Source organism: Orussus abietinus, unplaced genomic scaffold (assembly GCF_000612105.2).
Source record: "Orussus abietinus isolate OABI.00-Male unplaced genomic scaffold, Oabi_2.0 scaffold44, whole genome shotgun sequence".
In the NCBI taxonomy this organism is placed as follows: Eukaryota; Metazoa; Arthropoda; class Insecta; order Hymenoptera; family Orussidae; genus Orussus; species Orussus abietinus.
Window position 1 is genome coordinate 116,543 of NW_019394518.1, and position 26,292 is coordinate 142,834.

The window sequence follows — 26,292 nt, forward strand, 5'->3', positions numbered from 1 at the left end:
CCCGCGGAGGTGATCCAGTCTGTCGGTGAGCGCTTCGTGCGCCGGCCGGAAGTAGCCGAGACCGGCCGAGGGCGGACCGCCCCCCGCGCCGCGGTAGTAGATCGCGTCGACCGACGTCCGCCGAGGGCCGCGCGTCACCGGCGCCCGAGCCGCCCCGAGGGGGGCCTCATTCAGCCCGGCTCCTCCCGCCCCACCTGCCCCCCGCGGGTCGCGTCACCCCTGGACCCCGCGGTCCCAGGGGACGAGCCACCTTCCGTCCTCGCCCATTGTCCCCTCGCCCCTCGCCCCGGACGCCTCGCCGACGGCCCGCGACCTCACGGCCCCCGAGCGCTCATTTCCCGGCCCCCGGCCGGACCGAGCACTTCGCGCACTCCTCGAGACCTGCTGCGGCCTGCGTCGACGGCGCCATCTTCCGATTAGCGCAGCTCACGGCCACCTGCAACATAAAGAGGATCCAGTCACTACTTCTGGGTCTCCACTCGCGCCCCAAGAGAGAGACCGGCAGAGAAACGGAGAAGTATCCCGCGAACTTTGCGAGGATTTTGTACCTCGTGGGGGATTTAAATGTAAGCGCGAATAGAACACGGATCGCTCATCGGAGTTCGATTAACAGGAGATGGGGCTTAACCGCACCGTTATCCAAGTACCCTTTTGCTGTACATTCTGGCAGTGCCTGCTGGAACAAGGCCGTCGATTGACGTTCCCGTTCTCCTTCATCCTAGGTTACTTATGATAAGGAATATATTGCTAATTACCTTTATACCTGTCCAAAAATAAAATCTATGTATAAACGATGCGTGTGTCTAGGTGTTATTCGATCGAACCTCGTGCACTTTGACGATTTGTGGTACCCACCCGTGCTGGGGTAGAGATACTCGTGCGTGTTCGTGGTCCAAGGTTCTAGGTTATTCGGATCCGGATCCCTTGCGGATTCCCTGTGGTGGTTGGTCGGGCAATATCGCAACATTTTCTCCCTCTTTACGGCCCAGTTCGGGAGCTCCACTTATAGGGAAGTAAACGCGCGACCACGGGGCCGTGGATCCCCTACGCCGCGGAAAAGTTGGAAAACCGACGTGGCCGCATCGCGGACCATTGACGGATGCCAACTCGAGGGGCTCGAAGGCCGCTCGAGAGCCGTGAGGGGAAAGAGCAAGGGTTGCGAGGGGCAAACGAGACACGGGGCAGACAGGCTGAATAACGAGGGCATTGAGCCGTCGCGTTCGGTTAGCCTGACGTATTGTTTTCACCTACTGTTCCTCTCCGTCGCTCCGTTGGGGGGAGGGCGACGTCGAACGAGACCCCCTCTCGACGAGGGCTGTCGACGGAACTCCTCGAGAGGATCGGGAGGTCCTCCCGAGGGAAGCTTGTCGGGGAAATGTCTAAAACCCTGAGAGAGATTTAGTTACTCGCGTCCGTTTTTGCTGTCCGACTTCCTTTTATTCTCACGTCGGTAGATTCTCACCGAGGAATGGTGTTCGAGGAAAGCCGCTCTCTTCCAGGGAATTATCACAATATTTGTTCTCTGGGAATAGCGGTGAACAGAATAAATAGGGAAATAAAACACGAAAAAAAAAATAACGACTGCCGTTTCATCGCTAGTATTGAAATTTTACTAATTATGAGGTCTAAGGGGCCATCGACGTGAGGGGTAAAATCCTTAATATTCAATGTATAGACAATTTATGCTAATACCATTTAAAAACGGTGGGAGGTTTAGGGCTAATTGCACTAACCGTGATTAAGGTGAAATTTCTTATCCGTGATTGATTAATCTTGAATTAGTGCAATTCCATATGCACCGACAAATAGCTAAGTTAACCGCAAATCAAAATCCATTATTTAGTAATTTTTTGATGTCGGATTTTGAACTTCGGTTAGCCTAATTTTTGCTGGTGCAACGGGAATTTCGCTAGTCCTTGATTTAGTTTAAAAATTCCATGCTAATCACTGTTGGTGTCATCGGCTCTCGAAGTTATCAGGAAAAGTACCTGGGTTAATGCGAATTAGTATTCCTTCTGGATGAGACGGAGAATCCAGGAGAAAAGGGCCGAAAATGGAACAGACACGGACGAGTCATCAGCCCCAAAATCTAATCTAAGGGGTTTGGAACCCTTTTTCAGGGGATGGGAAGAAAGGGGAAGGTCGGAACGACTAGATGGAACGGAAGATCGTATGCTTTCCCCGAAACTTGCGAGAAGGGGATCGACGAGTCGACGTTCGCCCCCGAAGTCTGGCCGAGACGTCGATTAATGGATCGAGACGGTCGATTAGAAAGGATCCCGAAAGTGCGAAGGAGAGTCAAACGTTATCACGGAATAGAGGCCCAACGGAAGCGGGAACGGATCGACGACTCTCTCTCTCTCCCTCTTGGATAGTTTCGAGCGAAACCCCTTAATAGAGCGTGGCCTAACCTAACCCGGTGCGACGTTCCGCACCAAACCTAACGCGGGGGAAACGCTGGACAAACCAAATTTGTCGGTCCACTTCGAACGCGGAGAGAGCCTCGCTATGCAAACCCGATTCCGCGTTATATTCATGACCAGGGTGAACCCATTGAAATGTGTGAAGTGCGAAACGGGTGGAGCCCTTTTTCGGGAAATGACGGAAACGTCTGGTGGCCGATGTCCTTCCATTTTTCGCGTTAAAACGCGTTTCCATCTTTTTCAACGCAAGGGTCCGCACTCGTACCTCGCTTTGAAAGATATTATGTGTTCGACAGCACTTTGAGGCAATTTTTTGTGTAAATAAATTCCCTACAACGTTTTGTGGTATGAATACACGCTCAATAATTTCATAGGACTGGCAAAATAATAACTTGCAGTTCATATTTCTTTCGACTTCCGCGGTTAAAAGAGTATCCGCTTCGTAGAAACGGGGGAGAGTGTTTGATAGCACTTTGAGGCAATCCAGAAAGATAGTGAGAGGAGGTGGTGCCGATAAAATGGCACGACGGAGAGTCACCCTCGAAGCCCCTCGACGAATGGCACGTGAATCGTCGGTGATCGCGAGTCGCGACGCCGCTCAATCGGCGGGGGGGATCGAATGGCGGAAACTGATTGGCCGGAATAAAAGGGAGTAAAAAAAAAAGAAGGGTGAGAAAAAAAGAGGAGCGGGGGTGCGACACGACGACGCGCCCGACGCGTGTTATTGGCACAATTGGAGTGCGAGGATGAGGGGCTTTCCTTAAAGCCTCCAATTGGCTTGACCTTTTGCAATGGTATCATTCGATACAGATCCAATTCAACTCAAGAATTTCCATTGTAGCGTGGCATCGACTTCCGGTCCAACGTCGACTATCGGGTTCGAATAGAAACGTTATTGTACACAGTTCCGGTTCGCGCCACAACAAAACGTCGTCATGGAATATTCCCTCACCATGTTTTTTTTTTCTCGTTTATTTCGTTACATGTTAAGTGACGGTGAATTTTCCTTCTTCCTTCGCGGATAGCCGTACCGTAACTTAAGGGAAGGTATTTGAAAACCCATTCGGCACTTAAAAACAATTAAACAAGTTCCCGAAGGTACACATCCAGTTTGGCCTTATTCCCGAGTTTTCCTTTGGAGCGACTCGTATTTGCGCACTTTTGCACGAGGTGCTCAAATAGGTGTGGAAACAAGGTCAAACTGGATATACATTTATACGAACTTTATCGTTCCTAAGTACAACATCTATCACCGAAGTTGCACCTTCTACCCGATACGGTGAATGATCGAAATCGGCGAATGTCGTCAATCACCCACCGACCCTCGGCAGCAACGTAAAGCGAAAATTCACGAAATTATTTCTACACAATTTCTGCCTACTTATTCCGTACATCAAACCCCCCAAGCTTCTTATTTTACAGTCACATAACCTTGAAATAACACGATATACAAAAATAAAATTATTCAACAGGTACAAGTGATATTAAATAACAATAATTTAAATTTTACGTACACGTCTAACGATCACATTATCCTTACGTAACTGCGTTATGTGGGAATGATTTATCACCCTCAATTATCCACTGGTAAACGTTACGCGTATAATATATCATACATAGGTATGTACAAGTACCGAAATGTGAAAATGAAAACTCGTCTAAATAGATGTGCCCCCCAGGGAAGATTTATCATTGCAGATTCCTCAAGAAGCGTCAATGCGGTTATCACCAAGGAGGATCGCCGCGCCTCGCCATCCGGAAGGGTGGGCCTCGAAAAGGCTTAAATTGGAACTCCCCCCGGCGATAATCTCCGGCGTTCCTCTCTCTTTGAGAAGCCCGTCAGGTGTTCCAGGGGGAGGGATGAGGAATTTTCCCCGAGAGCTTTCCATTTCTCGGGTCGCCGAATTCGGCCCGACTTTGACACGCGAGTCGAGGCGTCAACGGCAGGCTTTGGGGTTCGTCGGGTTCCCGAAACGAAATTAGACCATCAGGATTCGAATGTTGGATCCTCCCTCGGTGGGGGTGGATGTCCACTTCAGGGCCAAGCCGGAGCCTTTTGGGGGTACTTGCTGACGAGCGACCTGACGCGCCGCAGGTGCACCACAGGTGCGTCAAGGGTGTACCAAAGGTGCACCACAGGTGTGTAACGGGTGTACCAGCGGTGTACCGGAGTGTACCAACGGTGTACCACCGGTGTATTTGCTGGCTGGTTCGGCACAGTCCCGGAGGGTTCAATGGTTCACAGGTGTAATGCGATATTTTTGGTATTTGATCCCTTATTTGACCCCGGTGCGTTTCCGAGTACCACATATATATCCATTAATTTATTTAACAATGTTTACAGGTACATGCAAAAAGGGACGGTACCTGAACAAACGATTTCCCCATAATTAAGAAATTCGGAATCAGTCAGTGAAGATCTTCTCGGGGAGTACCACTCGTTTCCCAAATGGGTGGTCGTAGCCTCGAGCCAGGGCGCAAGAAAATTCCCTTATTACAGCGTACGGATATTTCGTGAAGGGGTGAGTCGGCACATCAGGGACTGTCAGCGGATAAGGGATGGGAGAAAAAGTTATCGCGAGCAAGAGGGCCCTAGGGAATCAGAGCGGAATTTCAGATAATCAACAGGGGCGGAAAATTATGAAGATCGCCCGGAGAGGGGGAGCGAAGGCAACGGCGGAATTCCAAGGGGGAAGCGAGGGTACGATTACAAGGTGGGAAAGAAGTGGAGGGACTCCGTCTAATGCCGGGGCAAAAAGCGGAACTGTTTACCCGAGGTAAAATTACCGAGGTGGACCGCTCCGGTGAGCTTACAGACCACGTATTCGGTATCACCGCCTGAGGGGGGGATTACAAGGGGAAATTATTAACCCAGATTCTGAAAAGCGCTCCCCGGAAATCCGTTTAGAGCCGTGGAAAATGCTCCGTGAAATGACGTTTCTTCTTGGTCGAACCGAAAGCCTCGGCGCACAGCTGACCGCACTGCACATCGCGAAAGTGCAACGATGCGCTATCAGCGGCTCTACGAGCAACTTTGTAGGACACTATCAGCGGTTCAGCTGGCCATCAAAGACCAGAGAGACCCCAAAGAGACTACCACGATTCGCGGAAGAATATTTATCGGAGCCTGCCCTTTCTGAAAAATTCCTAAACGTTCAAAGAGGACATCACTCACGGAGAAAAATCGTCAAGCCCCGAAGTGGATAAACAAATATCTCATAAATTCAGGGCTACCTCAAAATTCCCATTAATCGAGAACACCTGCTTCCATTATTCCCATTCTTCGTTTTTGTTTTTCTTTTTAATCCGAAAACTTTTAATCCCACCCAGCCAGGCGCCAGAAGGGGGGTCGCAAACCCCCCTGAAAAATGCATAAATTCCTGGCAAAGGCAGGTTCAAATTTAAAAATATTCATGTGCCAACGGGGCGGAAACCGCACCAGGCCGGACTCTCGGGAGCGGTTTGCGACGACGAGGAATTTCTATCGGACATCCTGAAAAGCGTCTCGGAATTCCGCGGGAGCCCGAGGGAATCCTTTCGGAATTTTCTGAGACGCGTCCACGCACTTTCGAGTACAGAAGGGGATCTCTCTCTTTCCGACACACGTACGTACTCTCTCAACCCCCCTATCTGCCTTATCTATCTCTCCTTCTCTCCTCGTGTAATACCGCGCTGCACGGGCGGCCGCTCGCGAGAAAGAGGGGGAAAGAGGGTGGAGGGCGCAAAACGGGGGAGGAATGTTCCAAATTATCGCGAGATTTACATAATGCCGAGAGCAGCTTCGAGGCGAGACTTCAAACGACTCTTGGCTCTCGCATCGAGACGCGAGTATACCGGGGGTGGCTCCTTTCATGTCGACGGTGGAAGAGAGACTGCCAAGTGGAGGAAGAAATAACGAAAATCCGAGAAAGGGAGATTCCTGCCCTCGAGGCCGCGGAAAATTCCCCCGCTCATTTGAGCCCGATATCCCCTCCTCACTTTTATCTATCGCCTCTTAAAGGTTAACCTCCCTTATCGTAACGTCGATTCGCCGTCAACAAAGCGGTCCGTCAACAAACTATCTCGGAAGAAAAAGTTAAAAAAAATAAATAAACAAGGAAAAAAATACGCACCCAGTTTTGAGCACCTTTCGCGAGTTTTTCCATCTCGTTATCCGACCCCAACCCTCGCTTGGGGGGGAGGGGATTTGATTTTGTTCCCGCCACGTACAAATCTCTGATACGAGCCTGCAGATGAAACAAAAAAAAAGGATACATGTATATGTATATACATATATATGTTGTCGAGTTTCACCGGATTTCCATCGGGCCTATAACACGTCGCCATCGAGCCGCAACGATAAATTCACGGTCTTTCTGCTCGCCGAAATTACAACCGTGCCGGTCGGGCGTATAAATTGTGGTTCGACAATTTTGGGCCCGCGCCGTCCGTGGAAATTGCCTTTCGAGGGCTCACTTTATTTCCAAGGCGAGTCTAAATTTAAGGGGCCGAATTTGGGGTAATTTCCCGCCGTGAATAATAAACCGAATGACCCTGTCATAATGGTGCGCCCTGATTTCTGGTTGAAACATTTTTCACCCCCTGTTTCAAGGAATCTGCGACGGAATAAAATGTTACGGAGATCTTTGCACCCTTCGAAATGATTTAAGAAACTATTAAAGAAATTCGGGCGTGTAGGTATAGGATTTTCGCGTTGTTTCTTTTTTTTTTTGGAAACGGATCGGGATTCCACCTTGCGTTCAACCCTGTTAGTGGTGCATATTGATTTTTCATTGAGATATTTTTTACCCTCCATTTCTTGTAGTCCGCGGCTGAATAAAATGTTATGAAGTTCTTTGCACCATTTTAAATGATTTAGGAGATTAGTTAAATTCGGCCGTGAAGATATAGGATTTTCGCGGCTCTTTATAAACGGCTCGGATTCCACCTTGCGGTCACGACGAGAACCCAGTTCCACCCTCTCTCAAGGAATTTTGACGACATCGTTATCCTCCCTATCCTTCCCTCCCCACTTCTCTGTCATTCCCGGGATCGCTGACCGAGTTGGACGAACTCGAAGAAGTTCCCCTCTTCGGGAAATTAAGAGTGGTTTACTTCGCGAGGTCAAGAAACTTGCCCCGAGTTGACCGCGATGTATATACACGTATGCGCCTCTATTTTAATTAATTTATTTATTCCTGGCCTTCCCTCGCACTCTCATATTCATTATTTCCTCTTCGCCTAATCAGGGGAGCTTAACTCCCCTTTCTGCTCGAGAAGCCGAAGAATCTCGCATTATTCAAGATCCATTAACAGACAATCATATTATCATCTATTGCAGAACTTTTTAACATCGTCTCTAAGACATTAAAAATCCCTCGTGCAACCAACACTTTTTAACACAAACTATTCCAAATTTCGTACTCTATAAGAGTACGTTCGAACAGAAATTACGGAGAAAATGGCTGCGGTAACGTCAAGAGGGGATATCTAATTGACATGGGAATTTTCATAAATCACTGTAATTTGTTTTGTCAATATTATTGAAATACCAGTGGCCGGGAAATTGTTGAAGATTATTACCGACTTCCGCATAATAGCGCATAAACGTTGTGTTCACAATGGGAGGTCCATTATCATTATGATACAATATGAAACGTGACTTTGCAACCGACACGTTATCAAGTGTAGAAAATATACAATCTCCTATAAAAAATCAACGTTTCCTTTAACATAATTGAGACTGAAAACTTGTTATTGTTTGAGAGTTCACGGTTTCGGTTCATTAAACGCGTCGCTTAGAAAATTCAAGACTTTGGCAATTTTTTACTAGTAATTCCATATGCACCTGTAGATAAAATTGTTTATTAAAGTCCAGTACGATTCAATTCCCCTGACTACTATTTTCCGTGTCTTATTTCCGAACTTCTTACGGTTTTCGGAGAAAAATAATTTATATTTCCAATTATTGACTCTCCGGGTTTTGTCAATCTCCGTCACGGCGTTATCGCGCACCTTAAATAACGAGGACTGCGAGGCGAGCTCATTGCAAATATCGGAATACATTATTCTAGGAAAGTATGTCAAGCAGGCGGTACATTTTTCATCCATTGAATTCGTCGACCGTCAAACATAAGCGACGCCGGTAAGAAATGAACGGGAAACTCCCGAGGAGTTATTCGTCGTGACTCTCGTAAAATCTGAAAAAAAAAAGAAAATTTAATTAGGAGCGACAAATCCGAAGTACCGTCACGCTTGCCATTAGTTCCGAGTCCAATTTTCTCGCTTCCGATTTACAGTTAATTAAAGACAACGAAAGAAATCCGATGCTTAACACAGCTCACTACCATCTAAACGCTATCAGCTGTCCTGGATAAATTAATTTCCGAATTTAAAAAACGGACCAGTTTTAACAGACCATTAATGCATTCCGGCCGTTTGAAGAAAAAATCAGAGTGGACGTCACGCGAGATGTCCATTTCATAACTTCCTGTCATTATCGTTTGCGAGATTGCTCACGGGTCGGTATAAAATGAAGGTAACAGCCTGACATTGGAAACAGTGAAAATGTGGCTGGTGCAAGTCCTGTTGGTCTGGTGGTCTGTCCAGACGACGTTGGCCACAGAGGAGGTCCTGCTGGACATCCCTCAGGGGACCCTGAGAGGGCTCAGGACGAAAACAAATTGGCACGATGTGCCCTACTACAGCTTCAAAGGCATTCCCTATGCAAAGCCCAACGTGGGGATTAACAAGTTCCAGGTACCCCTCCTCCAGGAAGTCTTTTTCAAATTTCCTCTTTAATTGCAGGCCCGACAGATCTGCGGCGTGGGATGCGCAGTATAAAAAATAGCTTTGTTCCTGATCTTTCAATTAATTCTAATTGAATGTCTCCTTTTCATTTAAAAAAGGACCCGCAACCCGCTGAGCCTTGGACAGGGGTGCACGACGCCACGAAACACGGGTCCAGCTGCATGAGCTATTGTTTGATAAAGCAGATGGTCGTGGGAGACGAAGATTGCCTCTTCCTGAACGTGTACACCCCGGATCTCAATAAGGATGCCAAAAGGGCCGTTATAGTCTGGATCTACGGGGGAGTTTTCACCCGAGGCTCAGCTGACGACCTCTTGTATGGGCCGGACTTCCTGGTGGAGCACGACGTGGTGCTCGTCACTCTAAACTTTCGCCTCGGCGTTCTGGGTACCCTAATCGAAATGTTCATCTTCCTTAGAAACAAATTGTAGATCTTAAATGTGTACGAGATAATCGAAATAATGGTAATTTCAATACAACGGAGGTCCTACTACAGACCTCAAGGTGATACGAAAGTGGCGTTAGAAGGATGTCGATTATGACATTTTTCTCTGAATTGGGAATAACCGAATCGTCTCAAACCACGTAAACGTGGAGGTCGTAAGGTGATACAAAAGGGTCATTCTATATATATAAAAACGTCAAAAACTTTCCTCCAAATTGGGTGCACCGAATTATCCTGAAACTTTAACATGTGATTATGGAGGCGCTAAGGATGAACGCGATGTTCGTGAAATTTCATCTTTCGAGAAAAAGAATGTCTTTTTTTTTCTTGTTCGAGATAAATACAAATTTTTTGTATCGCAAGTCTTAGCTCCAGGTCGGCTGATTTCGATCTGCAATCTCCAGGATTCCTGAACACCGGCGACAAGGTCGCGCCAGGAAACGCCGGTCTCAAGGACCAGGTGATGGCGCTGAAGTGGGTCAGGGACAACATAGTGCACTTCGGAGGATGTGCCCACAGGGTGACGATCGCAGGCCAGGGTGCCGGTGGGGCCTCGGTCATGTACCACCTTCTCTCCCCCATGTCCGAAGGTAAGGTCGAAGGGGAGGGTCCTTCCTCCGAGGGGCGCCGGTAACCTGGAGGGGCTCCGCAGGTCTCTTCAAGGGTGCCATTCTGCAGAGCGGCTCGGCCGTAAATCCTTGGACCCTTTCCCACACGCCCCGAGAGGATGTTTTCCGCCTGGCAAACGCTCTGGGAATCGAGGCCACCGACAGTACCGAACTTCTCAGCAAACTCGTCGAGGTTCCTTCCACGGATATTGTCCTTGCCTGCCAAGGACTGCTGGACCCGAAGGTATGCCCGTTTCCAGGACTAAACAGGGCACGAACTTCCATGAGCCGAGGTTTTCGCCGTTTCTCCCTGCTCGAAACGTCCTTCGCCATTTTTTTTTCCCATAAACGCTCTTTATATTTATCCATACGTTCACGGAAAAATTTCATGCTGAGAATGTTTTCTGGAAATAATTAAAATTGTTCATTAAGGCGTGGTTCGTTTCGTTGCAAAAATCTGCTGCAACTGTGAAGGAACTTCCGCCGCCATGCATTGCTGCCTGAATGTCGTTCTGATCTTGAAGTAGATGCACAAACCGGATCTTCCATTTATGATTCAACTGCACTCAAAAGTCTCGAGTCAAATAGCATAACAAGATTACGTAAAAAGGCAACTAAACGACAACAAAGAAATGATCTGATGCCTTTTCACATTGTCAGAAAACCTCGAACGGCAAAATTTTCCCCTTCGTTCCTTCCGTGGAGCCGGACGTTGGACAAGACGTATTTTTACCAGACGATCCTTGGCAGATCCTGAAATCAGGAAAAATCGCCGACGTTCCTTTGATCGGGGGAATGGTGCTCAACGAAGGAAAGATATTCACAAGCAGTAAACAAACAATTTAATCTCTATCAAATGACAGGGTGCCTAAACCCCGATTTTTCATTCACGAAATATCTGCCAATTAATTTATTACAGGATTGTCTAGATATACTGACTACGTAAACCAGCATTTTGAGGAGTTCATCCCGTGGCCTCTGAATATTACCGATCCCGCCCGAATCAAGGAAGTCAGTGAGTCCTTGAGGAATTTCTATCTTAACGGAAAAGATATCAGTACCGATAACGACAATGGCTTCGATCAAGTAGGTATAAACCATGCACCGCGTCGACGAACTCGCTGCACATATTAAACGTACTCGAAAGGAAGTGCTGCATATTCATGAACATCCCGTGTCATACTTGAATGCATATATATACACACACACACTCAATTAACCTTGAATGCACGCAAGCTTCATCGCAGCTTTCTACGTGTGAAGTGCTTCATTTAAGGGTTTTCGACGCAATATAATAAGAATAATATACAAGGCGTATTTTTTTTTTTTAATGTAATATAATCCTTCGTCTTGTAATTTTGAAATAAGATCATTTATGTACGTTAACGTAATGGTGAAATTCCCTTCGATTTATAAGATTATTTTCATGTTCGATAATTCTGCAGACAATCTGATATTTTACCAAATTTTCAGCTGGTGACTGACATGGGGTTCACTCACGGGATTATATTTCCTCTAAAAATCATTTCATATCGCAACACTTATCCGGTTTACGAGTATATTTTCACATTCGAGTCACCGTACAATTTGATGAGGACACTTTTCAATGTTTCCGGAGGTGAGTTCTTTTTTTTTTTTCTTTTCCTAGATATGAATTTAGACAACTCTTTGCTCTGACTTCGAAAAATGGAGTTAAATGTTCTTCGTGAGACTCTATAATTATCATGTCGCAGATACAGGAGCCACGTACGGGGACGAGTTGAGCTTCGAGTTTTATACGAATATCGGCATGAATATACCGGAGCCGGGAAGTGTGCAGGATAAGATGACGAACATCCTGACGAAACTTTGGACGAACTTCGCTAAGGACGGGTAAGTACTTTCCTATGTTACGCGAGGAGGAAGAATTCCTGGAGAATAATTAATTTGAAAAGCCCTTCGACAGGAACCCGACGTCGAAGCTCGATGATGATGTGACAGTCAATTGGGAACCTCTCGGCAAAGAGGATAATTACCTCAACATCAACCCAAAATTAGAGATGGAGAAGGATTTGTGGAAAGATAGAATCTACTTCGGGGCCAACTTGTACAAGGACATCCTAGGAGACTACTATACACTCTTTCAATAAAAGCATCTGAAGGAGCGGAGGAAATTGAATGATCTATGACTAATTTTTCGGCTTGATGTTTCCATGATTTTATGAAAATAGTATACATATAGCACAGGTAGTATCTCTGTGAAGTAATAATAAAATAAGAACTTCTTAATCGGTTCAAGGCGAATCGGAAAGGATGTACAGCTAGCTTATAATCCCGTGAGACATTAACCGTAAATAAATGTGGTAAATCGGCAGGTTTAAATAAATTGATTAGATTGCAAGAAAGTTCAAATCTCAACCCTTACGACGGTTTCTAAGAAATGTTTATCTTCATTTCTTAAAGAAATTAGATATTGATTATCAATGGATTTAGACAATTTGACGATACGGTGTTTTCATGTACTTTGCATATAGTTGCCTTGGAAATTATTAACACAAGTCCACTTCGAATAAGCATTCCATTATGTCTGCAAAGGTATATCCCGAGCAGGACCTTTTATACCAGAATCAGCAGGGATGAAGGACATTTGTCCTCGGCAGTCCACCCCGAATATCGATTCGCAGCGATCGCGCCAAAGGTTCGGATTGAATTTCAATCTATACGACAATTCGAACGATGAGAAATGAGAGGATCTCTCCGAAGACGAGCTGTCACGAGGGCCGATAAACTACACCGGAGATCCATCCAAAAACGGATTATTTTCCAAGTGGAGCGAAAAGTGCTAGATGGGGAATGTCAGGTGGAGGAGCAAGAGAATAGGAGGGACAAAAATAGGCTCGAAGGATCATTTAAGATTAAAAGGACTTTCGACCATAACATTCCAATGAATCTACTTAGAGAAAGGGACAATGACTTCCAGAAGAATGCCCGAAAATATCCCTCAATTATAATTTTTAATAATCATCCCAACAATAATCCGCGAAATCGAAACAACCATGTATTCACCTTAAAGAAATTGCATATACATTTTCTCAGTCTATATCGACAAATTTACTCCAACAATTGACATTGCCATCGTGAAACCAAATCCTCCATAAAAAATCCGCTCTACTTAATAGGAGATAATAACGTCATGGACCTAATGTCAAACCCGAGAAATTTCGGCTATCATATCCAAGAATTTGTGCTCTCTCGAAAATAAAATCCCCTCATAGGTATCGTTCGATCGACGCTATCGACAGGGGAGAAAATGCGAGAAAAGCAGGATCTACGAAATTTCACTCCCATGCATATAGCTTAGTTCAATCACTTTTAACACTCTTCAAGGTTCCGCAGCGTCCCGAACCATGAACCCGGGGATTTTACGACCCTCCCCAGGACAAAGCCGTTTGCATCGGTGCTAGTTCCGTCGAACGAAGACGACGATTGTCTCTCGAACGTTTGCACACTGGATCTGAACAAGGACGGCAGGAGAGCCGTCATGTTCTGGATTCACGAGGCTTTGTTGCCGGCAGCGGAAACGACGATTTCCACGGTCCTGACTTCTTGGTTGAGAGCGATGTCATGTGCCTCGCATTCGACTACAAACTCGAGCCTATGACTAGGATTTTCCTTTGGAAATCACTTTTCGCTCACTATTGACTCCCCGGGACCGGTTCCTTCCGTTCCTTGTTTCCGATTTTTCAGACTGGATAAAAGAAAAAAAAAAAATGAATTTCTAAGTCGCGTCAATGTGCACTGCTTGCCAAAAACTTACAGCACAGAAATGAAACAAACGAGTCAGGTCTTACCCCTTACTTTAAGCGATAAAAGACGCCATTGTACTAATCAACATACGCGGTTATCAGACATGCCCAGCTTTGACTTTTAGGCTTTGCAGTTCTTTTGGCGAGGGATGTAAATTCTCGATTCCATATACTAATTTAAAGGACCGGTAAATTTCGTCGCAGTATATATATATTTTTTTTTATTTAATAGTGTTCAACAGGTTGGTCCTCTTTCTTTAATTAAGTAAGCCATTCAGCGGCTAGAATTTTCTGGGGTTTATTAATATCGTAGAAACGCAGGACCGAGGACCAACGCTCGCGGCGATGGGGTAAGGACGATATAATACATTTTGGAGATGGTCCCAAGAGAGTAACTATCTTCGGTGAAAGTGCCGACAGAGTATCCGCCCGGCATCGCGTGCTTTCTCCGATGCCTCGAGGGAAGGACGAAGAAAGGGCCATAAAAAGAGTAGTCTCGTCCTTCCCGGGTCTTGGCATCCATTTCAAATGCCGTCACGCGAGATCCGCTTCGGTGCGACGCTTTCTCTTATTCCACAAACTTTTCACTAATTTATTCCCAACACCCGCTGAGTAGATTGATCGAGGGCAGAACTTATGGTAATCGTGCACAGAGAAATCATCGAAGGTAATTCTGTATATGCTCAACGACTTTGGTACACGATGGCTATATAAATGTTGGTTTCAATCCACGATCGGGATATATCGGTCAGCGTCGGCCATTTGTTAATCGCGATCGGGAGCGACGGCGAAACAAGTCGATAAAGCAAACTTGCCGAGCTAAGTTTTGCCCATTTCTGGTGAGCACCGGCCTGGTCGGCGCAATTGGGTACGCGGTCATGTCGGATGTGTCACCGAGTTTGCAGGTTTGTTCCGGGGTGCCATCCATCAGAGTGGCTCCGCCATAAATCCCCGGGCCATTACCTACACGCCTCGGGAAAACGCATTCAAGCTGGGAAAATCTCTGGGAATCGAGACCACCGACGGCGCCGAACTAGTCGGAAGACCGAGCATGATTCCTTCCTAGAATATATCTTGGGAGGAACTCCGGGCCTGAATATGAAGTTGCCTATTGACTTTGAAGCCTCACCGTGCTCCGGCAGAGAGTAACGCTTTCTCAAACGTCGGCCGACCAATGTAACTCCCGTAATCAACTGCAAAAAAGAAAAAGAAAAAGAAAAAAGAAACAGTCAAAGTTACCGTGATAACGTTATCAAGAGTTTCTGACATTCGCTTTGAAAAATCGAGATATCTTAAAAGTCCCTTAACGTACCTATAGCTAGAATAACCGAAACTTTAAACAAACACCCACCTGTCGATATTAAACGAGAAAGTTTGTTGTTCCTCCGTGACGCTTTGCATTTAAACATTTCTTCGTTTTGATCAGCGCATTGCATTTCGCACCTTCTGGATCTCTCCAAAAATATTCATTCTTAAGTTATATTTTCCCGTAAACTAAAAACCTAAAACAAAAAACTAAACTAACTAAACTCGATGCCTCCATCAAGTGTTTCGCTTTAAGCTAACTCGAAGCTTGAAAAAGGATCGACTTGAAAAGACCTTCAGGACCAAGGTCACGTTGATTACTTATTCCTTCTCAGGACATTTGGGGACCGTTCATGAAACCGAAAACGCGAACTCCTGTACCTACGTAATCACAAAATTCTAATCCGCGTTGTCGCGGATGTATCGACGAGGCACCTTTTTATTAGTACAGTTGTTACGTATTCTCCGGGGTTCCTCGCGTCTCGTGAAACGCTTCTAAATAACAAACCTATTAGGAAACTGCATTTGCCTAAGTGAGTCGCCTCAGCGAAGTTTCCCCTTGCTGTTTAAGATTCCGGCAAGCTGCGCGTAACATATGCCTGACCTACGTTACGGTTGTTCCACTTAAAGGCTTTTAACAGTCGCGCCGCTGGTAACGTCTGAGGAGACTCAAGAAAATGAGCAAAAAATAATCCGAAAATGTACCACACCGGTTTGTTTTCCAAGAGCACTTTGCAGAGAGAATTTGAAAACGCGGCGAAAGAACGAACGCGCAAACTTTTGAGTAAGGTCCGGGAACCGACAAACAAACCATAAGGGAACTCCGCGAGTCCGAATTTCCGTCGAATATCTCCATTTTTCATCCTTTATCGTGACCTCCCCCGCCGTGCTGTAATTTCCGTCCGGGCGAAAGCGCAAACCCCCCCCCCGAGCGAGAAAAAGGGACCACTTTATTTACTTTCTCAGGCTCTCTTTCTTTCCTCATCGAAGAAAGCACCGTAAATGTGCACTTACTTAACGCGAGTCAGCCCCGGCACGCAGCTCATTAATTCTAACGGCTTGCAGCCCATTCGTTATTTATTAGTTAATAATCTACCCCACCGTATTTCACTCCCATACCTCTGGGGGAATTCGTGCGTTATCTAGGGATCCGGATTTTCTCTAAAAATATCGTCTCAGTTGCGATTTACCTCACTATTATTCCATCCCCCTCGAAAACAAGTATAGCCATGGAATCATAGGATAGCCTCTCTGTATACCGATTTCATATCGGAATTATGCCATTTATGAAGAATAAAATTCACCTACAGATCCGCAGTTTATAATTATATTCCATGGTTCTCGATATAGGCGCCCTTAGAAAAAAGTTCAGTTTACCAAAATGACTTTCTTCAAGCATAGGTAAACTGAGAAAAAAGCAGTGTCCTTAAACCAGAAAAACATATTTTTGAATAATCCCAAAGGAATATTTTGTTAATTCGAGGGATAATCACCAGTCTCAAATAAACTCGAATAAATCGGATGCGAGATTTCTTCAGAATTGTATCAATTTATTTGAATTTATTTCAGTCAAATAATTACTGATTAAATGAGGGAAATATTTCTTTGGTACTATTTAAAGAAACGGTTCTTTGGTTCAGTTTTTTTTTTTTTTTCCCCAATGTACGTACATGATTATATATGCGTTTTCTGAGCCGCGTGGATAATATAGGGTCGTTAAACGCAAAGTATAATGTTAACTGAATTAGTCAGGACCGTTCGTTGTAATCGTGGGTTAACATTAAAATATTCCATCGGTCGGTCGTTTCCACGTCTGGCGCAACGAGCACCTTCTCTACTGGACTATTTGCTCCTCAGCGAAGGCACTCTCGAGGGCCCCTCTGCGAGTGATCAATCACGAGTTTCGTCGTACACTTTTCTCCGCGCGTTTGATGGACTGGCGTTAATTCCGCAGCCGGTCCTGCCCGACATACATAGCCGAACGGGCCGATCAAAAAGTCTCGAAAAATATGTGTTTCCCCGGAGTCGAAGGCGGGCTGCGTCCTACTTTCAGGGTCGGGAAATTATGCGTCGAGGCGCCCCTAAGAGAGAAAGAACCGGAAAGTCTCGGTGCAGATTTATCGCAGTTATCACCGGTCTTTCCGCCCAACCCGATCGTATTTGTTCCCCGATGTGTAAGCCCCTTGGCACTTACTTGTCGCGTTGCGAATTTCTTGGATTTACTTGCGAGTTAAATCATCGGTGAGATCGATTTTCCCGATCGGTTTCTAAATCTCCAATATTGCCCGGGAATCAGGTCAAAGAAAATGGCTGCAATATCTCCGGGTAATCGGGATATAAAAGCCCCATCTTTCCCGGAATCTCTGTATGTATATCGCTGGAATACCGACAATTTTAATAGCTCTCGGCGTATCTACTTTAATATCATTTTGGTCACGAGAGCTATCACTTGGAAACAATTATTAAGCTTCTTCGACGCACGAGTTACGATCTCAATAAAAATATGCATACAGCCCGAACAGAAATTCAGACGAATAGAATCGAATATCGGTACTCAAAAAATTCCTAACACATTTCGTTCATTAATATAATTATTTGCTGTCTGAGATATATCCTCGGTCTTGTTCTTCTGAACCGAGCACTCGATATAAATGCAGATACAAAGGAAGAACCGATTAGAATAAGGACAAGATAAAAGGACGAGGACACCCGAGTCGACTCGGATAAAAATCTCGTCCCGGAAAGGAACCGGTGAAAAGAGCGAGAGAAAAAAAAATGAACCCCAGGTAAATGTTCTCCGTGAGAAAGCAGCACGTCGCGGCCTTGTTTGCCCGCTAAAGTATCGCCGTGTTAAATCCGCGCGGAAGTGCCGCCTTCCGGAGGGCCAAGATGGCCGAGGAGCTTTCCCGTAACCGGAAGCTGCGTCCCGAAAGCCGAGACAACATCGGGGACGATCTCGTTTCTTCTGGACGCGAGGGAGGATCTTTCGAGGGAGAGAAAGGAGAACAGGGGAGAGAAAGGCGTCTCGTTACGTGCGCGGTGCCTCCGTTACCGAGAACAATGGACTCGGTACTCCTTGCTTATTTATCGAGGACATATATACCGCCCAGGGGTGCGGGGGACCTTTCAATTGAGACGGGTCACCACAGGGAAGGGGTCCAAAATTAAAAAAAAAATCCACCTCTCTCCGTAAATTTTTACATCATTTTTATTTGACACTAGTCCATCGTTCGTATTTTTTAAAGTGACACTCCATACCCCACGGTGGGATAAGTTTGCGTATTAACCTCTTACAATTAAAAAAAAAAAAAAGAGTGAATTCAATATATTTTCACATGTCATAATTTTTTACAGGTAACAAGTTAAGAAATGAAAGCGTAACGAAAAGTGGAACGATTATTTAAAAATTTTCATCATTAATTACCGTCTATATCCATCTTCGTATTGGCATCCGGTTAATTTAGAGAAGTTTTTGTTAACGCCAGTGCGTCTCACAATCGGTTAATTAACGGCACTCGAAGTGAGATAAAAAATTAAAAATCGAAGTCTCACTTCCATCACGCCTGGTGGCCACGCACCATCTTCGTTAATTTATTAATTTCCTCGAAGAAACAGTGGCGTAGAATTGCTCCCGACCTATGTATAAATTATAGAAAATATTCCTCGATAGAATAAGGAAATCTCCATATTTATCGGAATCCCGCATTATTCCATCATGTTCCCCGTGTTTTCTACGTCTATTCCCTGCGCGAGAGGGAACCCGACTTTCCTAGGACCAGTCAAAGGGTTACGTCCTAACAAGTCGAGCACTGATCATTATACGAGTAAAGTTCCACAGACGGACCCGAACAGATTGCGAGTGGAGAATTGGAGGGAAATTGCAGGGTGCTCGAAACTTTCAACGGGCGCTTGCATATTCATCGGTATCGGGGAAGATTTCGAATCGCGCGAACGCGTTGATCGAGTCTTCGATCCCTCGCAATTCGATCGATTGATGGGCCGAATAAAGGGTGGAATTTTTTCGTCAAAGCGACCGCCGAGGGGGAAACGACTCGACCTAATGGAAGCGACGAAACAGTAAAACCTCCATCTCCGGTCCACAAGTATAATTCGGCGATTCGAGCCGAGCGAGAGGAGATAGCTCGTCAGAAATCCGAAGTTTCGCTGGGAATTATCCTGGTGAAATTCGAAAGACGATTCGGTTAGGTCCGATGGCTGCGAATGGACCCCCGGAGGGGTAAATCCGAGGAGGTTAAGTACGTACCTCCCTGTAAATCGCGAAACAATCGACGGCAGTTTCGCGCCTCCGAGGAGGCGCCATTAGGAGGGCCAAAACGGTTCCCCCTTAAAGTCGAGGGAGGAACGGATAAACTTCCGAGAGAGACGGGGACGTAGGAGACGAGGAAGGTGGAGGCGAGGAGAATGGACGGGAGAGGACTAATTAAGGGCGGAGGTCCTTCCGCGAGGTCCTTCTCCGGGTATTTGGCCGTAAAAGGGCCAATGTTGAGGCCGAGGGGGGGAGGAGATAAATGCCCCGGGGAGGGGAAACCCAGGGAATGGCGAGCCCGCCGCTTATTAGGTCGCGGGGATCGAATCCCGGAATTTGACGAGGTCGCCCCCAGGTGGATCCGATTTTCGGAAGCCACTTTGCTCCCCGCCGAGAGGGGCCGCTCCGAAAACGCTCCCCCGGGATTACGGAACGGGATTTCACGGTACGCTTATCGCGGGGGGATCGCTCGACTTCCGGCCACGGTTTCTTTTCCCCCTTTTAAGGGTGACGATTATGAGAAGATTCTCCGTGACCCTAGAGACCTCCATCGTTCGACCGACTGCACGAAAAGAATCTAATTAAGGAAAGGAAAAAAAAAAGAAAAAAAAACAGATGAAAGATTCTAATGGACCCCCGTTCTATAATCTGGCTGCGATAAGTGATCGCGCATACGGGCGTCTTTCTTAAAAATCCTAAATAAATCCTTACGACATTCCCCATTTCCCTCTCATCGGTCACGCCGTTACTTCCGTTCGCGCTTACTTCCTTTACGCTTTGGTGCCGTCCAAGTGATCTTCAATCGTGAAACTTTTCGCCGCAACAGTTGCACCCTTCCGCGCGGTAGAGCGTAATACGAGGAAGCCACCGGAATGGGCCGCGTACATGCAGTACGTACACAAAGGTACCGAGAGAGATCCTCTCGTAAATCCGAATCGGTCGGTCGCGGGAATCGAAGTGCCCAGAGCCGTTGTCCTCGAGCCCTGCTCGATTTATGCACTGTACACAGGGCGGTAAATCCGAAAGGTGCGGAAACGGGGGTGGCCGCCCGCTACAAGGGGACTATTTGTCTCGGGCGGTGCGCCGCGTCCGTTCAGCTGCGTCTCCGCCGCGTCCTTCCCGCGTCGCGCGTTTCCGATCATCGTCTTGCTCCGGGCTTTTCCTCTTCTGCTTCAGTTTCGCGTTTACACGAGGGGGGTGACTTCTCAGGGTGGAACTTTTCCCGGAGTCCCGATCGCCCTGCATTGACCCGCCGAATCCCTTCCCGATAAGAGACGGCACCGCCGATAAGCGAATACGAGAGGGCCCGCTCGACGACGAGCTTTATGGGGAGCTTCTCCTCCGCTCTGCGACGTATTCCGCACACGAGTGCAGGGGCTTACGACGGGTTCCGCGTCCGTGAATTTTACCACCTCCGGAATCGAGACGAGCGGTGGGTATCGGATGCGGTATCAGATGCGGCTGTTATCCGAGCCGAAATTTTAACCCTTAGAATTTGCATTATCAAAGTCAGCCCACTGTCGGATGTATTTCAAATTAAGTACTATTTTCGAGACCTCGAATTTAATGCGAATTAACTCCTATTTTTGGGCCTGCATGAAGAGAAATGAAGTAACCGTCACTTTTAAGATCGAAAGTAGGGCTTTATGATACCTCAACATTTATTTAAAACCCTTACAATTAGACGTTCCAAGTGAGATCAAAATTTAGACTCGGGTAAACAGCCCTACGTTTCGAGTGTTCAAAATAATCTCGTTAGCATTCTCTGCTGTGATAAAGTTGGAAAATCGGGAATTAATGAGACATCAAACGTTTTTACTCGTTGGGTGATTGAAATATCGTAACATGAATTTTGCAGGGTTATTCCCCTTTCGCGGGATAAATTGTCAAATAAAAAGACACATTTAATGTTATTCTTCTCTGTCGTCGCCCAGAAACTTCCGTTTACGAGTATTAACCATTCTTTAGCTCAATCGTTAAACGCCCCGTAAAAACGCGTATCCAATTAACCGCAAAATGGAGCGATTAAATGGCCGCGCCAACCCCCATATCGAAGACTTTCATTCGACTCCCGTCGTCCGTCAACCCCATTCGCGGCATCGGAAATCATTCCGCATTAACATTAAATTCCCCTAATCGATGGCAAGGCGCGTCCGCGTCAAAAGACGCGGCGTTAAAGTTACCTCGAATTCTTAATGCCTTTTCAGACACATCCAGAAATTGCCTTTACCTTTGAGGCGCTCTGTACAGAATAAAGAAGAAAAAAGAAGAAAAAAAGAAGTGTAATAAAAGCGAACCGAGAAGGAAAAGGAAAACGCCGAAAGCAGGGAAATCCACGCAAAATCCATCCCCCTCCCGCCGGTACAGAATCCGTCTAAAGTAAGCAAATTACTCGCGCTCGAATTTCTTCCATTTCAGAGGAATAACGTTGAAAACTCGCTCGAGGTAGGGAGCAACGGAGAGGGGGGCTAGGGAACTTCGAGCTTCTCGTTGGGAAAAAAGCCTCACTTTTTGTCATATACACGCCTCGACGGTCTTTTGTGGCGAAATATCGACGCGCGCACGTACGTCGTCGCCGTCGCCGTAGACGACGGGCTTAATTCCCACGCGGGCGCGAGTTAACGCGAGTACTTGGCGTATCGACTCTACTCCAGGAATAAACCGGAAGGCCGACGCTATCCGACGACGGTAAAGCTCGACGAGCCGCGCAACTTCGCTATATATCTCGCGTCTCCGTTATCCCGATTAAACTTCGACGCGAGAGGAGGCGGGTCTGCCGTTTATGGTGTTTTAGCTCGTAAATATATCGCTAGTATCGATCCCACCGGATTTCGCCGATCGCCCGGACCAGACCCTCTGGCCGAGTGCGTGTGCGCATCCCCGTGTGCGTTTTATTATATACGTATGACGTTAGCGCGCTCCCATTACACGGAAAAGAGGAGGGCATCCGCCATTTTTACGACCCACTGTCTGGATCACAAACGCAGCGAATTTTTAAGGGGAAGCGAGGACAAATTGCATCGAATAGATATATCGGATTTTTTCCTTTTTTTTTTTTTTCAACGAGGACGATTTGAACATCCTCTTTAGTTTCCATGAAAGGAATGGTTGACTGTCCGAGGTAAAGTTTTGGACCCACTTTGGAATTGGGTAATCCAAGTAAGCTCAGTTCTGATATTCCGTTTCGCTTATTCAGTCCTCCTTTTGCTCTTGTGCCCGAATTAATACGGATTAAGTCCTACTGTCTGTAAACAGAAGAGATTGGCATCTCCGCAACTTTTAAAGTTTAAAGTGGGACTTTCATTGTACAGAAGTTATCCCTTTGTGCATTATCTCGGAACTTATTTAAGGTCTACAATTAGAGGTTCCAAGTAGGATCAAAATTTCAACTCCGGTACCTGTCTTTGTACTACCTCAAACCCATTAAAGCCTACAATTAGATGTTCTAAGTTCTATTATGCAAGAAACATGTTTATTAAATACGAGGTAATCGAAGTCGTCGTACTTCTGGTCACATTTTCACCTTTCGAGGATGGGCAGACGTAAATCGGAGTTAAAGATACAAATTAACAGACGGAACGCGATATTATCAAAAAGCGCACGCATGATCAAGCAAAACTCCATTACACCAAGAAACTCGGCAGAGTTTCGAGCCAAATGCAATTCTGCAAGCAACCTGCTTATTACATTCGAGGTAATCGAAGTTGTCGGACGTCCGGTCGCGTTTTCCTCTTTCATCCCTTTCGAGGGTGGGCAGGCGTGAGACGCTGTTAAAGATACAAATCAAAAGATGGGATGCGACATTATCGAAAAGCAGATTGACACGCACGTGTGCGCAGGTGTGCGCGCGAGTGTACTCACGCCCGAACGAGTCTTGCCACCGGCGTGCGCCCGTCGTTGGCTTTCATCTTTCATCCGAATGTAATTTGACCTCGCGTCCCCTCTAACAAGAAATTCCGTTCGAAAATACCGCGAAATTACCTGGTCGCCCAAAGCGCGGACTGTCCCATCAAAAGAGGGAGAGAGAGAGAGAGAGTCAATTTCACCGAAAGACAGAAAAGTAGAGCGTTGCAGAGGCTGGTTACCAATTTTTGTTTAAGTATTTATGTATATCCATATCGTGGAGTCTAATAAATCATCATGAATCTAACTTTTGCCAATATTGGTTACTACACTTTACCTCCACGGTACATATACGTGTACAGTGCACATATATATTTAGGGATATTTAGCGTAGAATTTAATAAAGAAAACACGTCGGTAATATGAATTATTTTCGTATCGGTCATAAAAGATTAATCGACTAGGGAATACGTTGATAAATGGATTACTTAATAGAGTAAGCGGTAAGTAGATAAGGGTCGAATTGTCATCAATGTCTTTTACAGTCAAGAGAAGTTATCTTAGCAGTTTTATAAAAAATTATTCATTTCTTCGTAATCAATTAATTTTTAATAAATTATGCAGTTTTGCGAAATGTGGCTGCGTTAAAAAGATACTTATGCGGAAGATAAACTACTTTTGGATAGAAGAATTTAATATTGGAAAGAAAAATTCTACATCTTGATTGCTTTTATTCGTGGAAGGAATTGAGGGAAATGTTGAAATTAAAAAGTCGGATAGTTAAGAATATTGAGTTGATAGAATTATAAAACTAAATGAAAATCAAATCCTTGTAGTGTTCTCGTGTTAGAAAATGTTCAGCTCATGAAGGTAATGACAGTGGGTCGATATTTTCCCTTTCTACGGTGATTGTTATTTACGGCGTATACGCGACGTAGGTCGTTCAACTCGTAAAGTTAAAGTTAGATAAATTTAAAAGATGTGAGAAATGTGAAAAATGTGGTTTGCGCGTTTGAACTGGCGAATCAACCCTTAGCCTCAAAGTTTCCTTGGCAGTTTACCGAAGTTCGGAAGGTTCGCATTGACCCATTTTTTCCCAATTTTTACGATAAAATTATACGTGTAGGAATTATACTTCGAGAAATAAACAACATCTGTCAGCTCGTTTCGCAAGGACGAAAACGAAGTCTAAGACGGTTACGATAGTTATATACATAACGTCCTTGAATTCATACCTGTGTTCTAATAAATGAGTCAATTATGGTATGCAACCATTCATTGGGGTTGCACGTCGCAAAACACATCTACCCAGGCCCTAGATATGTATACTAATCTAAGAATTAATATTATAATAGTGACGGTTAGGTCGGAACCTAACACCTCCTCAGGTCCGTTCCTTTAGTCCGAAGACAGTCGGGCTTAGTCCCGAAGCAAAAAGTAAATAATACCTCCACCACTCACGTTCTTTCAAAATCCAGAGAGCGTCGATCTTCAGCTTCCGGCAGGAGTTCCGTCCGACGAGGACCCTCTCCGCGATTCACTGCGGTATCCAAGAGGCGCGAGGACAGCAAACGGACCCTTCTTCTGGGAGCTCGAGGAAGTTCTCTTGGAAGCTCTCGTCCACCAGGAGCTTCCGTCGTTGGGGTTGAGAAAATGGCTCCGGTCGTGGCCGAGCACGGCGCGGCGCGGCGCACTTACGCGTAGCTCCGGCTGGCACTCTCACTGCAGCCGTCGGCGCGGCCGGACCTCAGGAGCGAGCTCTCGCCTCCGCGACGTGTCGGCATGGGGCTGGCAACAGGGACTGGCATCTCGTCCACCGGAAAGTTAACCGACGACGTGGAGTGTTTTTCGCGTGCCGGGTCGAAGGCCTCTGGCCAATGAGAGCGCGCTCGTATACCTCTCTCCGCGTTCCTAACCCCTCTCCCTCTCGACTAGACGGGTGCACCGCCTCCTGCGAGCCCCGGCCTTGACCCTGAGAAGGGCGGCACGTGTCGGGCGCGACTTCCGATCGGCCGAGACCGGAGCCGGAAGCGCGTACCGGCCGGCGTCGTTCCCGAGAGGCGTAGGGCGCGAGATCGGCGCGCCGGAATCGCGAACGACCGGAACGCTGGTCGGAGCACCGTGGCCCGCCAGGAGGCGCGACGGGCGCTTCCGGCGAAGCGTTCGAACCGAGAGGACGCGTGCCGGGAGCGATTTCCGGTTTCTCGGTTCGCCCGGGAGCGGCTATGGCGGCGGCCTGGCTCGCACTACCGGCGAGGGCTGCGCGAGGGGTGCGCGCCGGTCTGCGGCGCCCTGCCGGGGAGAGGGGGGAGGGCCGGGAGGCTGCGCGCGCCGCGCAGGACCGGGCACCCGACACCTCGCGACACCCCGACCCCGACCCCGACCCCTGCCGACTCTGCGCCAGACGGACTGCTTTACCGACGCGATCCGACTCGCGCTTACCGACCCGTGGGAACCCCCGGGTTCGTCGCCTTCGACTTGGATTTCGGATTAACGCGCTGCGGTCCGCGTTAAGCCATTGCGCACTCTGGACGAAACGAACCCGCACCACGTGCCGAGGCGCGTTTTGGGGTTCTCTTCCCCTGATATAGTGGCGACGTATACGTGGGTGGTAAGGTTGACTTCTCTCGGACAGGGTCTATGACCTTTGAAATCACGTGGCACGGTGACCCGGTATTGTATTACGTATGATTACAAAGAAAAAATGGTTGACATGCGTTATCTTCCACAACTTTGTATTAATTATAAGGTAAGTTGGTTAGATAGTTTCCAGTTTTTGCGCGATTATGTATACCTGAATTTTAACTAGGGACTGTATTGTCGGTGG

General features: G+C 46.6%; 1 protein-coding gene across 1 annotated transcript; it reads left to right on the forward strand.

Annotated features, from left to right (window-relative positions):
* The first annotated feature begins 8,969 nt into the window (after positions 1-8,969).
* On the forward strand, positions 8,970-12,645 carry LOC105698964 (esterase FE4). Its single transcript, XM_012423626.2, has 9 exons — positions 8,970-9,161; positions 9,311-9,599; positions 10,062-10,247; positions 10,310-10,509; positions 10,926-11,094; positions 11,185-11,351; positions 11,739-11,883; positions 11,999-12,137; positions 12,211-12,645. The coding sequence occupies exons 1-9, from the start codon at positions 8,970-8,972 to the stop codon at positions 12,392-12,394; spliced, it is 1,671 nt and encodes a 556-aa protein (XP_012279049.1). The 3' UTR covers positions 12,395-12,645.
* The last annotated feature ends 13,647 nt before the right edge of the window (positions 12,646-26,292 follow it).